This window comes from Dendrobium catenatum, unplaced genomic scaffold (assembly GCF_001605985.2).
Source record: "Dendrobium catenatum unplaced genomic scaffold, ASM160598v2 fragScaff_scaffold_659, whole genome shotgun sequence".
Taxonomy (NCBI): Eukaryota; Viridiplantae; Streptophyta; class Magnoliopsida; order Asparagales; family Orchidaceae; genus Dendrobium; species Dendrobium catenatum.
This window is the reverse complement of record NW_021319121.1, coordinates 697323-713497: the sequence shown is the minus strand read 5'-3', so window position 1 is coordinate 713497 and position 16175 is coordinate 697323. Positions and strand designations below refer to the sequence as shown.

The 16175-nt window shown below is 35.1% G+C and overlaps 1 protein-coding gene across 2 annotated transcripts; it reads left to right on the top strand.

Annotated features, from left to right (window-relative positions):
• The first annotated feature begins 2410 nt into the window (after positions 1-2410).
• LOC110094736 (cystathionine gamma-synthase 1, chloroplastic) lies at positions 2411-15254 on the top strand. 2 transcript variants are annotated; one of them, XM_020820037.2, is made up of 12 exons: positions 2411-2603; positions 2853-3373; positions 4136-4239; positions 4370-4443; positions 4587-4755; positions 11166-11225; positions 11405-11608; positions 11689-11775; positions 11934-12041; positions 13999-14094; positions 14181-14299; positions 14936-15254. In XM_020820037.2, the coding sequence occupies exons 2-12, from the start codon at positions 2866-2868 to the stop codon at positions 15054-15056; spliced, it is 1650 nt and encodes a 549-aa protein (XP_020675696.1). In that variant the 5' UTR covers positions 2411-2603; positions 2853-2865; the 3' UTR covers positions 15057-15254. The 2 variants fall into 2 exon arrangements, with proteins under 2 accessions (XP_020675696.1, XP_020675695.1); XM_020820036.2 differs by having other exon boundaries at positions 2412-2623.
• Positions 15255-16175: the final 921 nt, after the last annotated feature.

Here is a 16175-nt window from a genome sequence, read left to right as displayed (position 1 = left end):
TTATGAGATATAATCAGATGACTCATGCTACTATTGAATTTGGTGGAAATGGTGCTTTTGGAATTTTTTATTGCCCTTATTTTCTTCGTTAGAGAGGTTGATAATTTTTTTAGTATGTGTTTTTTCCTTAATTTAAAGATTATACAAACTATTTTTGATGGGTGTTGATAGCCTTATCAATGATTATTTATATTATTACTTGATGAATAAATAATACAAACACTAGTACGGGATCTCATTAAAGCTTCGTTTGGGACGGCTTTTTTATTGCTTTCTAAAACGGAGTTTTAGTACAAAAATAAAAAAATTTGTACTAAAACTCCATTTTAGAAAGCAATAAAAAAGTCGTCCCAAACGAAGCCTAAAACTCCGCATTTATGCGTGCTTGGACGAGAGTAGTACTAGGATGGATGATCTCCAGCGAAGTTCTCATATTGCACCCCTTTTAAAATGCAGATAAAATTAGAGAGAGTCGCCTTAGATGATTTGGTCACATAAAATGTTGGTCTTCTAATAACCCCGTTAGGAGAGTATATGTATTTGATTTAAGCTATGTTAAGAGAAGAAGAGTTAGACATAAAAATACTTGGTTAGAAAAGATTTGAAATGATATTTTTTTATTATATTTAAATGAGAATTTGACTCATTATATGACACAATGGAGAAAAAAAGATTTATGTTGTCGACCCCATGTAGCAGAATAAATGCTTGATGTCGCTGTTATTGTACTTAGTTTATTATTCATAAAATAAATTTAAAATCTTAGATAGCTATGTGGTCATTATTATAAATTATAAAAGTTAAAAGAATAATTCTTTCAAATTTATTTATGGGGCATGACAGGTCCTATCACATAGATCAATTTTAGTTACTGCAATATGGTATTGGAGAGGTGCTACATGGGCAACATCAGATTTCTCACACTAACTTATTATTGATTTTGTTGTGGGAGAACTCTATTATATTATAATGGTGCTATTTGTTGTTTAATCTCCTATAAGAGTCGAAAGATTTGAGCTTTATACTCCATCATATGCATATGATTCTCTAAAGTGAGACATAGGTAGCTTTTACTAATCGGATTTTGTTCTTCTTGATTGAGAAATTAATTGCCAGTTTTTAAAAAGATGTTTGTAAAATATTATAAACAGACGATGTCAAACTATTATATTATAGAAATTTCTTTATGATAAAAAGATAATTTTAAGTCATAGATTTGCATATAAAACTTGACTTACATAGGTAATAATGGAGGAACATAGTAGATACGATAGTATTTATATGAAAAATTTCATTGAAGAAAACAACAATGGGCTTGGCCAAAATAAAATGATATATTGTATAACTTAAAATACATATTTTTGCTTTTCCTCTTCAATAAGATTACAACGTGATTGTTTGTGTACTAGATATTCGTACAACATTGAGACAGAAGTATTTTAACTCTATCGTCGGATGACGCCAAACTGTTTGTGTACAAGATATTCGTACAACGCTGAGACGGAAGTGTTTTAACTCTATCGCTGCGTATATTCTAGTCCGCAACAATGATGAACTTAAATTTGATCTCATGCAATTATATGATAAGCTTGCCAGAGAAGTAATAGAGGGATAAAGATGGATATTGTATATAGTTAGTTCAGTGATAAAGATTGGACTAGGACAATAAAAAATTAGTGGTCAAATTATAGTGATTAGACAATGGCGGCTAGACAATGCTAATTAGATGACAACAATCAGACGACGATGATTGGACAATGGCGGATGGCAAATGAAAGGTAGGCAATAGTAGTTAGATAATACTACTCTTGCGATGGTAGTTATATGATTGTAATGGTCATAAGTATCTTAGTGATATTCGAATTGAGGGATGTTGGGTACTTCAAATTCTTCTCATCGAAACGTGTATTTGGACTCTAAGCAATGAAAAATCAAAGATCATTTAGTCCATCATTTAATATCTAGAAATTTCTAACAATACCTTAAATGCTTAGTTTGAACTTATTTGGATTCAGATCATTTCTCTTTTAGTGTTGTTGGTTTTGTCTGAGATATTCAATTTAACTAAGTTGAAATTGCAATCTTAACCGCTTTGAATTTAAATTTAAAAATTTTCAATATAATATTGCATTATAAATGGTGTGTAGATAAGTAAAATATTTTTATCATGTATCATAGATAAATATAAAAATTTAAATATTAGGTATATAAATATATAAAATTTTCGTGATGGATATATACATTAAATTTTTTCTGAGTATAATATTTCTTTAAAAATGCTGCATATGCCAACTTTTGCTAATCAAAAGATCGAAGGATGATAGCCACTTGAGTATTAATTAATCACCCGCTATTATGACGGCATTCTTCACCAGGCAATTTGACTCCATTGAATCTTTTTGGCTTTTTTTTTTGTTTTTGTTTTTGGGGCGCATTATCCCTTATTTATTTACCTCTTCGGTTTTTAGCTTTTGCCTCACCGGACGCGTCGCGACCGATTTTAGGTATCAGTCAGCAAAGGCCATCCATCCGTCTTTCCTCTGTTTCTCCTTTTCTTGAACCCCGTTGGTGACGGAAATCCAGATCGAGGAGAAGAATACAGGGTTTGAGTATTCCTTTCCAGGTTCATCCTCTCTATTTTTGATCACTTAGATCTTTATTGGTTTTGGTGATTTATAGCTTCGATCTGTTAAACGTTGCCCCACCTTGCCCTGGGAGCTTTTGCTTGTAGGGGCGGGTCGGGGGGACTTAATTTAGTTAATTTCCATATTCGGATGCACGCGAATTTACTTTGTGGCAATTTGTTGTTATTTCGAATTGCTTATTGTTTGATCTTTTGGCATTGATTGAAGCTCTTTGAAGATTATGGCTGCGACATCTGCCCCCTGCGCCCAGCACTTCCCTCTTCGGGTATCCAGGACAAGACTCTACAGCTCCTCCTCGGATTGTTGCCCCCCTTCAGCAGGGCACAATGGATCCAGTGACGGAGCCGAGAAGACGGCTTTTGGAAGAAGGTCTGTCTTCCTCGGCCGCCGTGTTGCATTCGTAGGCGGTCGTTTCGGCCTCATCCTGCGCTTTCCTCCCAACTTCGTTCGCCAACTTAGCAATAAGGCTCGTCGGAACTGCAGCAACATCGGTGTGGCCCAGATCGTGGCGGCTTCGTGGTCTAATGACCAGCCCCCTTTTGAATCTTCGGTGTCCGCCGCCTCTTTCGCCGCTGCGGCTGTTGTTCTCCCGGAAGAGGAGGAGGTGACTGAGTCTATCAAACATGATTCTGATGTCCTGCCCTCCGAGGATGAGGCTCCGAACGCTGTCCCTACGTCTGCTGTCTCTGCTTTATTTGGCTCCGATCAGAGCCTTACTGTTCATGCCGGTGACAAACTACTTCCCTTTCGGTTGCATTTATTCGAGATAGCTTATTTTCTGAAAAATGGTCTGATCGTCAATTAAATTAAAGGGTTATATGGTTTAAGTAAAATTGGATAAATCCAAAATTTGTGTGGTCCTCTAATCTTCTCATTCAAAGATTCAGATGATTTTTCTTTTTCTGAAATATTTGTTTGTCAATTTGTTGAATTTTAAAGAATTGTTTGGCTTCTAGTTAAGGATCGAGTTGAGTTGTAATCGATTACTTATGATGAATAATAATTCATTAATTATCCCCACAATACAGATTTTTATTCTTTAATTTAAATTTTGATTAATCAACGATAAAATGATTAAATAGTTTTTACTTGCATTGAGTGATTAATTTGAATTTAATTAATGATTAAATATCTGTATATTAATTATGCATTGCGTTCACTAAAATGGATTACATTCGTTTATGCATAATTGGTTAGTTAGGATTATAAATAGGGATTAATAAAAATTAGCTTCACTGGGGATTTAGTAAGAATTATTAATTGCTGAAGTTACGGCTAAATTTGTTTTACTTACGCTAACTAGGTTAATTATTAATTGTATTAATTTGACTAGTTGGCGTTTTCTTGTGATCACTAAGTTTTAATTTACTATTATTTTTTAAAAAATTGGAATAATTAGGGACTTTTAGAAGAGTTTTATGGGATACCACTGCTATAAGGTTGGTTTAAATGCCTTTTTTGGAACTTCATCTTTAATTGTGTCTCCGCAGGTGAAAGATACGGCCGTGGCTTGGTAACGGATTCTATTACAACCCCGCTTGTTAGAACTTCCGCCTACTGGTTCAAGAACTCCGATGAGTTGATTGACTTCAAGGTCTACAATTAATATGCTAAATAATTTTCTTTTCTTAATCTTTGTTCTCATCCCCTGATTTTCTTTCTATTTAAAAATGGGTGCTTTTCTCTGCTATATGCAACTGGCTCAATTTTTGACCATTTTTTAGGAGGGAAGATATGCCAGTTATGAATACGGCCGCTATGGGAACCCTACCACAAAGTCATTGGAGGAGAAAATGAGGTGCTTGCCGATGCATTCTCTAGTTTCAGTGTTTAATTCTCATCACAGAATTATATTACTGCACAAGTACGAGAAATCATTTTTTTCTTTTTCCTTGACACTCTTTGGTTTCATTTGGTATCCACATGGTATCCACATGGCAGTGCACTAGAACGAGCAGAGTCAACCCTGTTTGTGTCATCTGGGATGTATGCGAGTGTGGCTTTGATTATGGCATTGGTTCCTGCTAAAGGGCATATTATCACTACCACTGATTGCTACCGAAAGACCAGAATGTTCATTGAGAAAGAACTTCCAAAGCTGGGTATTACGGTAATTTACATGCTTAATTGACTTGCCTTGGAGCTATCCTTTGCTTTAGCTATTTATGAAAATTTACTTTGAGTAATCTCTCTGTGTTTGAATGTCATAGCATTGTTATGCAGAATCTTGGAGAGAAATGTTCTTTTTTGTTTTTCTTTTATTAAATTCTATGAAAGTTTTCATTGGCACCTAGCCACTTCCTAGACTAGGAATTGTTTGCATGAACTGATGAACTGTTGGCTTATTTTGTGTGATAGTGTATGCTTTGTTGGTTATTTATTCACTAAACCTGACTATATGTTCTGTATTTGCTATGCATAAGATTCGTATGATTCATAACTTCTTAAATTTCAAAGTAGGGGAAGTATCAAAACAATAGATTAGTTATAGTGGAAAAAGAAGAAGACAGGCTTGGCAAATATGTCTAATTGCTTCCCTTGTATTTGTATTGTTCCCCGTCTGGGGCAAGGACATGTTTTTGGAACTGCAAGAGAGAGATCTGGGCATGCACCTATGATCTGATGAAATTTTAAGAAAAAATTTAATCTATATGCATTTTTTGGACAAAATTGCAGTGCACAAAGCTCTTCAAACATCAATAAACATATGTTTCAAAGAGTCAAGTTTAGTGAAGCATAGATGTTGGGGATGGAAGTAAACACCGCAACGAAACAAATAAGAAAATAAGAAATGCGGCGGAAAGTAAATGACACCAGGATTTAACGTGAAAAAACCTGAAATCAGAAAAAAAAAATCACGGAGCCACACCAAAACACACCACACCAAAGAATCTACTATTGTAAATTGGGAGAAATAAGTACATATCTCTCTTCTTTCTCACTCTCTCATTGCTTCTCTTCTCTCTTACACCATTCTTACACTCAAAACAAAAGAGAAAGAAAAAACTGTCCAGTTCGCCTCGTAGCGTTGTGGCGCCAATTTGGAGCGCTGCGACATTCAAATCTCTGTTATCATGATGTTGCGGCGTTAAATCTAGAGCGTTGTGACGTTCTGCTTTTTGACGTTTCTCCTAGCAAACTTTGTAATGCCAAGACGCTTTGGAATGCAACGTCGGGGGGTGCTCAGGTACACAACACCGGAGAGTTGTACGGAGAAAAAAATTTACGCATGCAAAGCACCAGAACCCAAGCAGGGGGAGGACCCCCCCAACGAGCACGACAAATTGTACTGAGGTCCGAGGCAATAGTACGACCTGATTAATCAACACAATCATATTCCACACATAACTAACAATAGATTATTTGAGGGGTTCTTAAGTATCATCAACAATTCCTGATAATTTTTTCTTCTTTGATGCTGGCAGCACTTCGATGGCTGATACAAATGGCTCGTACATGTTATGAGCTTAAATTTAAGCTATAATAAATTTAAATATAAAGCGGATCCAATGGTTTATGTTAGCATTATAATTTGACATTATAATTTGACAGATGTTTATATAAATTGATCTTGATTTATTATTTAAAATAAGATGACACTTAAATAATAAGATGACACTTGACAAAATATGGTAGTGTTCAAGTTTAAAACTTATGTTCAATTATATCTAATAGAATCATCTTCTCAAGCATCCATTTGATGACACCATCTTGTTGTTCTCATCACCGTCACATGATTTCTATAAATGTTTTGAAAATGCTTTGATCCTATGATAAAATCAAATTCAGTTCTCAAAATAACAATAGCATCAAACTCAAACTGACCCTTCATACCTTTATCATGCTTGCTAACTTGATGTCATGTTTTTACCGGATATATACATATATATGCCTTCTTGATTTCCTTCATTTTGAACCCCCAATTCCAACCTGCTTGATATGGAGGGACGGCTGTTTGACAGTTATTTGAGCTATGCTGGTTGCCATACAGAGGGATTTGAGACCTTTTATTGCCATTGTTGTGCCTCCTTTTGAAAAAAGATTAGTGGTAAGGATTTATGGCTTTTGGATGGTAGGATGATTTTATATTATTGTGTGGAATATTTTATAGATGGATGGGATATTGGGATGGTTGCAGTCGGACAAAAGGTTATGAACCCAAGGTGGCTGATAGATTATGAAGGGGAAGGAATCGTATGAATTGTAATAGAAAGAAGAGGAGTACTTTGATGCTTTGAAGTCTCATCAAATAACTTCAAGAATCACAAGGAGCTTTGGAGGCCTCACCGAAGGACTTCAATGGAGCAAGAAAAATCACCAAGCTAATCTTCACACAAGTTCTTGAACCAAGCATCAAAGCAAATTTTCTTCAATGATCCTCTTCAAGGTTGAATAGCATTAGTATTTATAAAGCATCACATAGGCTAATACCAAAGACGGACGACAATACATAAAAGAAAAGAAACTTGGATACAAAAAATAAACAAGTATTGAAAACTTCATAATGTAGTGTTTGACCATGCTTCTTCTTTTATTTTATTATTATTTTTTTTTATTTTATATGTTTGACCATGCTTCTTGTGGAAGGAGATTGACGTTATTTTCATTAAGTGCTGCTTACAAACATGGAGAGGGGCAAATCATGACTTTTATAGAATTTGAAGTGAATCTTCAATAATCACATTTTGACTTCATCATATGTGGTGGACAACCAAGCTTCTTTAGGAAAGGGAGTGATGCCGCTTAGGAGCACATCTTTTTTCATGGTGAAGAGAGGGGAAAATCTATGTTGAATGGTACTTGATTGAATGTTGTCTTAATTATTCTTCTTCATCATCACAAACTTGTAATTTGAATGAGGTGGTCGTCCATGTAAGTAAGGGATGTAAATTCAACTCTCCATTGTGTTCACATATTTGATCTTCATCATCATGTCCATGCTGGATATTTGATTATCGTGCTGTGTTAAGGGAAATTATTGAATAGCTGCAATGAGTTAGGCCATTGGTTGATTTAATCAATTTAATTCAACAAGTTATTCGGGTTAATTCATTTAACCCCCTCTGTAGTTTAATGATCCTTAATATCATTTCATGTGGCCATTTTTCCCATTGACCTTTTATCATAACATATGGGTTGAGCAAATCTTGAGTGCCGTTCATATGGTTAATAAAGGAGTTTGGTTTTGCTTTGTTAACCCATTCGCCATTGATTAGGATCTAATGTATTATGCCTAAATTGATTTCCTTATCAAACTGTCAGTTAATGTCATTCTCACCATCTGCGAATAATTTATCTCTTAAAGTTTTAACTAGTTTTGACGCTGCCTCAATAATCCCACAATCTGTGCTTATATTTATGCACCATCAAGTTACAACAAGAAGTTTCAACGTTTCATCGCTTTGATTTCAACAACCTATGTCTTATACTGAGGCATTATGTTTGATGTTTGATGTTAGATAGGCTTTTGATTGTTGCCTAATCATCATTCTTAAAACTTTTATTAGTCCTTGATCAGTCTCAGATTAAGCCCTTAATCAAGTTGGCATAGATATTTATGCAGCTTGTGTTTGAACTAATTTCAATGCTATTAGAGTAATCTGACAGCTATGATCTTTCTAACTTTTTTCTTCAATTGCTTCAATAAACTCTAATTTTCTTCATTGCCCTTGGCTTGCTCTTTTAAACCCTTTCTTTTTCTAGAGTAATCTGGCGGCTGTGATTGTTCAATCCTGATTGGTACACTTAGCTTCTATGATGCACCGACACAGCACTTAGAGAGGGTATGCAGTGTCGGACACGTGTCGGACACGGACACGCGTCGGACACTGCATGAACACGTGTCCGACACGGCATTGGAGTGTCGCAATTAAAAAAATTAAAATTAAAATCGGACACGCGTGTCCGGTTATTAAATGTGGTACCGCTCAGTACATGCTCGGTACCGCTCAGTACATGCTCGGTACCGCTCAGTACCTGCTCGGTACCGCTCAGTACCTGCTCGGTACCGCTCAATACATGCTCGGTACCGCTCAGTAGATGCTCGGTACCGCTCAGTACATGCTCGGTACCGCTCAGTACATGCTCGGTACCGCTTGGTACATGCTCGGTACTGCTAGGTACATGCGCTGCCCCTTGACCCCGCAACCTGACCGGGCAGGTCGAACCCTGCCAGGGGGCAGCACCCTCTTGGACCCCCGACAGACTGGTATATTGTTGTATTCATGTTGTCTTATTATTGGGATATTTTTATTTCACTTCATATCAATTTAATTTGGTGTTTTCTTATATATGATTGGTTTCTTAGCAAAATGAGCTCTGCTACTGGCGGGGGTGGATTAGGTGAAGGTTCAAAAGAGCTATCTGTCCACGCCGTGTCCGTGTCCTATATTTTTAAAAATTATTATATATTATATTAAAAAAAATATTATGCCGTGTCCACGCTTCATCCGTGTCCTATATTTTTTAAAATTGCCATGTCCTGCGTCGTGTCGTGTCCGTGTCGTTGTGTCCGTGTCGGTGCATCATAGCTTAGCTTACATGGAGTAACCTCATGGCTAAGATCTCATGAGCTTCATTAGCAACCCTTTTTCTATTTCTTCAGCTGTTCATTGCATTTTACCTCTCTTTCTTTTCCTTATCTTGCTCTTTTCAACTTGATTTTTGTCTGAAATAATCTAATAACGGATCTTTCGAGCTGACTGGCATCCTTAGCTTGGTGGGACTGTTCATTGTTGCTCAACACACTTAAGCTTAATATAGTTATTTTGGCCTTTTTATTTTCATTTAATAGTGAAGTTTGCTTTAGTACAACTTAGTATGCTCATTAAACTTCAAGATTTGTATCATTCGCTCTATTCTTGAACAAAAATCTTTGGATGTGATCCCAATGAAGTTTCATTTGTATAGGTGCTTCTACGAAACTTCCAAAATGCTAAAATCCTTTCCTCACTCTAACTAAGCTCACTTCTAGTGAAGACATATATGATATCACAGGTAAGTTGTTATCAATGAGTTGATATCTGGATGTCCCTACTTCAAACTACCCAAAGGGTCCAGGGAAGAGGAGGTGCTGTACAAGATAAATTTAATGGGTTGGATGGTAGAGGGTTGCCTGCGCCAAAAGCAATTATTCACTTCGGAACTGATGGAGCACTTTGGAAAGTGCTCAATGCTTGCTGGGTCTTGGCATGAAGATCCAGCTTTGCATCCTTGGTAGGCTGACTAACGAGCACAGCCTCACGATGTGATTGGTCTTGCTTTCCCACACAAGCTGACTGATCGCTTAGAACAGCTACTCTGCTATCCTATGATGCACCGACACTTCTTCTCAAAGAAGCGTGCAGTGTCCAATACGTATCTAACACGACACACGCCCGACAAGCCTCGAGCACATGTCAGGCATGCCGTAAATGTGTCTGATTAAAAAAGTATTAAATACAAATTGGACACGCGTGTTTTAAATATTTATATTTTTTTTAAATATAATTTCTTGTATTTAAAATTTTATTTATTTAAAATATAAAAATTAAATTTCTTATATCTTATCCACAACACCAAATCAATCGCCCGCACTCAATATCTCATTTACCGAATATTCTCATTTTTTCATTTCCCTTTGACGGGTCGCGACTTTGGTTTTACAATAATGCCCGATGTCATCTCAACATCGACATTTTAAAAACATCTCAACATCAAAGTCTGACACTGTCTTGACATTGATGCTTGACGCTAACAAGTTTTACATACAACTTGACAAATCATCTTTGTCTGAGGTCTTCTTAATATCGACGATCAACGCCCTCTCAACATCGACGCAAATGCTCTCTTGATATTGACTCCTGATACTTACTGCATAACATCGCTGCTTGAATTTTGACAGCATTGTTGTCTCCTTTCTCGATGCCATATGCATAGCATTGACGTCCAACTCTCGACATTCTAATATTAATCATTTTAAGCACAAATTCTAATTAAATGACTTATTATTTCTAAATTATTTTTAATATTATACTTATTCAACTTTTATACACTATTTTTAAAATATAAAAATTAAACCGTGTCCAACGCGTTTCCGTGTCCTATATTTTCAATAATTGATGTGTCCTGTGTCTGTGTCGTGTCGTATCCGCGTTGTCGTGTCCGTGCATCATAGCTGCCATCCCTTTTCCATTAACAAGCAACTAGAATAAGAGCTTTGGATGGAGACATTCCCTACATTTCACTGGGTTTTACCATTGGAACTTTCATAGATCCTTCTTAATATTAGAATGTTGAATCTGTTGGGTTTTAGGGCGCATTCTTTATATTGTTTTAATGTGAAAGGTTTTGAATCATGCTTGAAGTATTTTTCCCCCTTTCCTTCTGTTATAGTGATCTATGGATTTTTGTTTTTCTAGTACATTCATTAAAAAATTAGGCTGTACTGGTCGCATGTTCAAGTGCACTCTAAAATCTGAATCGGACCTGAATTTTACTTTATCTCTTCTTGAAATGCTTCTGAATATCTTAAAACTGCAGGTTACCATCATTGATCCTGCTGATATGAATGCATTAAAGAGTGCACTGGATCAAGAAAATGTTAGTATACGAAATGACTTTCTTTATTGTTTTTTTCTTTATCTCTTCTTGCAATGCTTCTGAATATCTTAAATGTGCATATATCTAGCAATCTGCTAATGCTCTCTCTCTCTCTCTCTCTCTCTCTCTCTCTCTCTCTCTCTCTCTCTCTCTCTCTCTCTCTCCTCTCTTTTGTTCAGGTTTCTCTTTTCTTCACAGAGTCTCCAACTAATCCTTTCCTTAGATGCGTCGACATTGAGCTAGTTTCAAAGCTTTGCCATGACAGAGGAACTCTGGTTTGCATAGATGGAACCTTTGCACCACCTGTTAATCAAAAGGCCTTAGAGTTGGGTGCTGATTTAGTTATTCATTCTGCAACAAAGTATATTGGTGGTCATAATGATGTGAGTTAATTGAATAACTCTGCGTTATTTTGTTGACTAAAATTATCATATTGAATTTAACAAAATTATTTTCTTTGAAGGTACTTGGTGGTTGCATTAGTGGTTCAGATCATCTAGTTTCCAAAATACGCCTATATCATAATGTTATTGGTGGTGTTCTTAATCCTGTAAGTCCAGAGATTGTTTTTCGTTTTGACTTATTAAATTGTGATGCAAACATTATTCTTCCTTCCTCTGCCTATTCTCTTTTCAAAATGGATGAATTACAGTTTGTTACTTTTTGTTTATCATTATAGACTGTTTCTTTAACAATTTAACCCTTCAGGATGCGGCTGCTATGTTCGTTAGAGGCATGAAAACTTTGCATCTTCGCGTACAGGAACAGAATAAAACAGCGCTGAGGATGGCCCAAGTTTTAGAGGAGCATCCCAAGGTCTGTAAAACTTTGCTTCTTTTTCTTGATATTTTTTACCTTTTTTTTAGGGAATTTCCTTGTCACGAAATCCAACATTGCTGATTGCAGAGAAAAGACGAGAAAAATAATTTCATATTTGTATACTTGTTGGTTTATCAATGCTCATGCATTAACACATTATTTTAAGTGTTCTCTCATCTATTTTATTCTTTCTTTAAATAGCTATTGGGATGCTTTTTCATTGACTTGGATTTTTTTTTTGAAGTAAATTGCATCTCTGTTTCGAAGTTATATCGAGAATATTTTCTCTAGACTTAACATCATCATCATTATTAGTCTTTATCTAACTATTTGGAGGTTCATGTATTCATTTGGTAATCATTATTCTTCAGTCATTAGTATTGAGATCTATATGAGATATTAAATCTTTTTATGACAATTATTTTTGCAGAATTTTTATTCGAATTATCTTTGGCCTATCCCTTTTTTTGGTTGAGCCCTTTATTTATCTATTCATTTTATTATTATATATTCTACCATTCATTGTGCTTGCGAGAATCACTCGAGTCTATTTTAAACTGCATTATTTTCAATAGCTATTATTTTCATCAATTGTAATTTGCAATGAGAAGGATTGTTAGAAATTTGGTAAGAAATTAGGCTACTAAGAATGGGTTGTTGCCCCATGAATGTAACTTATGGTAGAAAATGTTAAGAGAAATGCAATAAGAATTTTTTTATCCATCATAGGTTATTTATCATACCCCACGAAGTGAGATAAAAGCTGCTTTGTTGTTGTTGCTGCTGCTGCTGCTGCTGCTGCTGCATGGTTGTTTATTGTAGTATATTATTCTTTGGCTTTAATTTGTGTAGAAGATGTCAAATCAAATCCACTTCGGCCTATTGATCATTGATTGTTATGCGACAACTGCTGGGCATTTCTCAAATCAATGGTAAAAATGATGTCTTTAGATTGTTGTCGTCCTTTGGAAATTAAGACAATGGCTCTACTTAGGGAGTGGGAGTATAGTTGGGAACTATCTCTGCACCTCCCCACATTTCTTTGGTGTGTAAACTTGCTTCTTGTAAAACTGATCCATCAACAAAAAGTAGAGGGAAGGAGTTGTCGTATTGCAACCATGCCTAGGATGTTGCCACCAACCCCCCCCCCCAAAAAAAAAAAAAAGAAATCTCAACTTGCCGGCCATTGAATAGATTCAAACAAACAATTAAAATAAAAGTGCAAATCATAGGATATACAATATTTTAATGTGAAAAACTCAGAAAGAGAAAAAATCACTGAGTCCAACACACCTGAAACCATATTAGCGTGACTCGCATTTTACAAATGATGAGCTTGCTTGTAAGTAGAGAAGCTATTAACATAATATACTACATATGATATAGGGAAAATGACTTACACTATGAAAGTAGGAGCTAAGGCATGCGCCGAGTTATCATCAAGCGATGATCAGTGGTTTACTTTATTATTCTTATATAACGGAAGATGGTAGGCTAAAAAGATGGGCGTTTGTGGTAACGTTGCATTTTACTCTTGGTGGCAACGACAAGCATCAGCATTGGCGAACAAAACTTTGGAACTCTCCGACTCCCATAATTTTCTCCTTTAGATTCTTATTTGAGGCCAATAGAATTAAGACATTTATAAACGTGGTTCAATTTGTATATTTTGACATAATTGATTTCCTTTGATTGTACAATATTTTTTAGACATCTTAGCGTCTTAATAGTATTAGAATTAAGTGATCTTGGGCTATCAGATGCTTTGGTAAAATGATTGTTTTGACTACAAGCATGCAAAATTCGACAATTGTTTGGTCTCTCAAATGAGCTCGAAAATTTTCCAGCTATACCTTTGAGTGCTTTATTTATGCTTATTTCTATCATTCTGTTATGAAAGAGATGGATTGCAACGTTTTTATTGTTCCTAAGGTGGATATATTGTTTTTGGCAGATTGTAAGGGTTTATTATCCCGGGCTGCCCAGTCACCCGGAGCATCACATCGCCAAGCGACAAATGACTGGCTTTGGTGGTGTGGTTAGTTTTGAGGCAAGTTCCATCATCCCTTTAAAATATATCGCCATATGTTAATTCTTTTGAAGCAACTGCGTAAAAGGCTGTATTTGTTTGTTCAGGTTAAGGGTGACTTTCACGCTACTAAGAAGTTCATTGATTCCTTAAACATACCATACATCGCTCCTTCTTTTGGTGGTGTTGAGAGTATTGTTGATCAGCCTGCTATCATGTCTTACTGGTATGGTTCCACCGCAAAGTATTCGTCTTAGGCTTCATTTTGGACGGCTTTCTCATTGCTTCTTAAAGTAACTTTTGAGTACAAAAGTTGTACTAGAAAGTTGTTTTAAGAAGCAGTAAGAAAGCCGTCCCAAACTAGGCAAATTAGTAGGTCCGGTCACCGGACCTAAATTTGCATCCGGATTCCTGCGCTTTTATTGCGCTTTGATGTATTTTTGTAAAAGGACAGCTAATACATAATTTTAATTGCATATTAGCTGTCCTTTTGCCGTCTTTTTGCTTCCCTTTTACTGAGTATTTGAAAAACGCAGCAAAATGGTAACAAATACTCAATGAGTGAGATATTTGTTGTGTTTTTGCTTTATTTTTTACAAATAATCAACAAAAAAGCAGCTAATATGCAATTAAAATTGTGTATTAACTGCCCTTTTGCAAAAATACATCAAAAGCGCATGAAAAGAGCACAGAATTCGGACGCAAGTTTATGTCCGGTGATCGGACCTAATATTATAAGTCTGCTTCTTAAAATAGCTTTCTAGTAAAAAAAATTTAAGAAAGTTGCCCCAAACAAAACCTTAATTACTATGATTTCAAGTGGTGCTGACATTTTTTTTTTATTTTTTTTCCTTTTGGTTAGGGATAGCAAAGAGGATAGAGTGAAGTATGGGATCAAGGACAATCTAGTGAGGTTTAGTTTTGGAATCGAGGCATTCGAGGATCTGAAAGTTGATATCTTCCAGGCTCTCGAAGCCATCTAACTGTGTGATTCGTGCTGTCTAAGGTCAATCTCATTTGGTTGTATCTTGAAAACAAATTTAGTTCTCGTTTGTGAACCTTCTTTCCAAACCATCAATAATATTCATCTGCTGTGTGCGTTTGTAGTCTCCAGAGCTTATGACAAATAAGCTTATTTTGACATCATTTACATCATATAATGTACGATTTTGTTGTGAATTTGACCGTCGTTTTTCTCAATGGTCAAAACCCGTATCATATCTGGAATCCTTTCAGCTTGACGGTGGTTTTATTGTTTGATGAACAAAAAGTATTTTGTGAAGTACTCATCATAAAAATATTTATGATTCAATTTAAAAATTTGTTAGTGAACCATTTAAACTTTAGGGACTGTTTAATTTATTGGGAAAAAATAAAGAATAAAATATAATATAAAATGAAATATAATGCATTTGAGATATTTTGAGTTATTTTAATATGGATAAAATAAAATAAATACAATTTGACTTAAAGTAAAATAAATGCAATTCAAGAGCTTTGATTTCCTCCTCCTAGAAGTCATAAATTTAATGCTTAACATGTATGGTTATATCTTTAGAGTTTTTTTATTATTAAATTGTGAAAGCATAAATTTGTACACGTTGTAGAGTAATAATTATTTTTTTAAAATTATTTAGGGTTAGAAATATTCTTACAAACTAACAAATAATATTCACATCTTAATCCAATAATATACAATAGGAAAAATAGATGAGAGTTTTTAGTAATTTTATATGAGAAACTCAAATTAAAAAAATTACATGGAGCAAACTCAAATGAGAAGCTTAAATTTAGAGTCTGTTCAACATAGTTTTTTTACTTCTTTGATTTTTATATTTCCATCATAGTTCCGTTTGATTATTATTTTATAACTCATTGATTTCTAAAAATATGTTGTTAGAAGCTTATTTTTACATTTAGAAAACAAATGGTCTCAGATGCGAACATGTAAGCCAATATTTTCTTTTAATCTGAAAGACACTGTTAATTTCTACTTTGACTTGAAACATTGTTCATAGATGGAATACAATACAAAATCCATATGATTATCTTTAAAAGAAGCAGTAAGTATTGTAAATATGTTCGATTCGATTATAAACATA

Coding starts and splice junctions, on each gene's coding strand:
- LOC110094736 (XM_020820037.2), top strand. CDS start 2,866: ATGGCTGCGACATCTGCCCCCTGCGCCCAGCACTTCCCTCTTCGGGTA. Junction 11,776..11,933: donor TTGGTGGTGTTCTTAATCCT/GTAAGTCCAGAG, acceptor TTAACCCTTCAG/GATGCGGCTGCTATGTTCGT. Junction 12,042..13,998: donor TTTTAGAGGAGCATCCCAAG/GTCTGTAAAACT, acceptor TGTTTTTGGCAG/ATTGTAAGGGTTTATTATCC.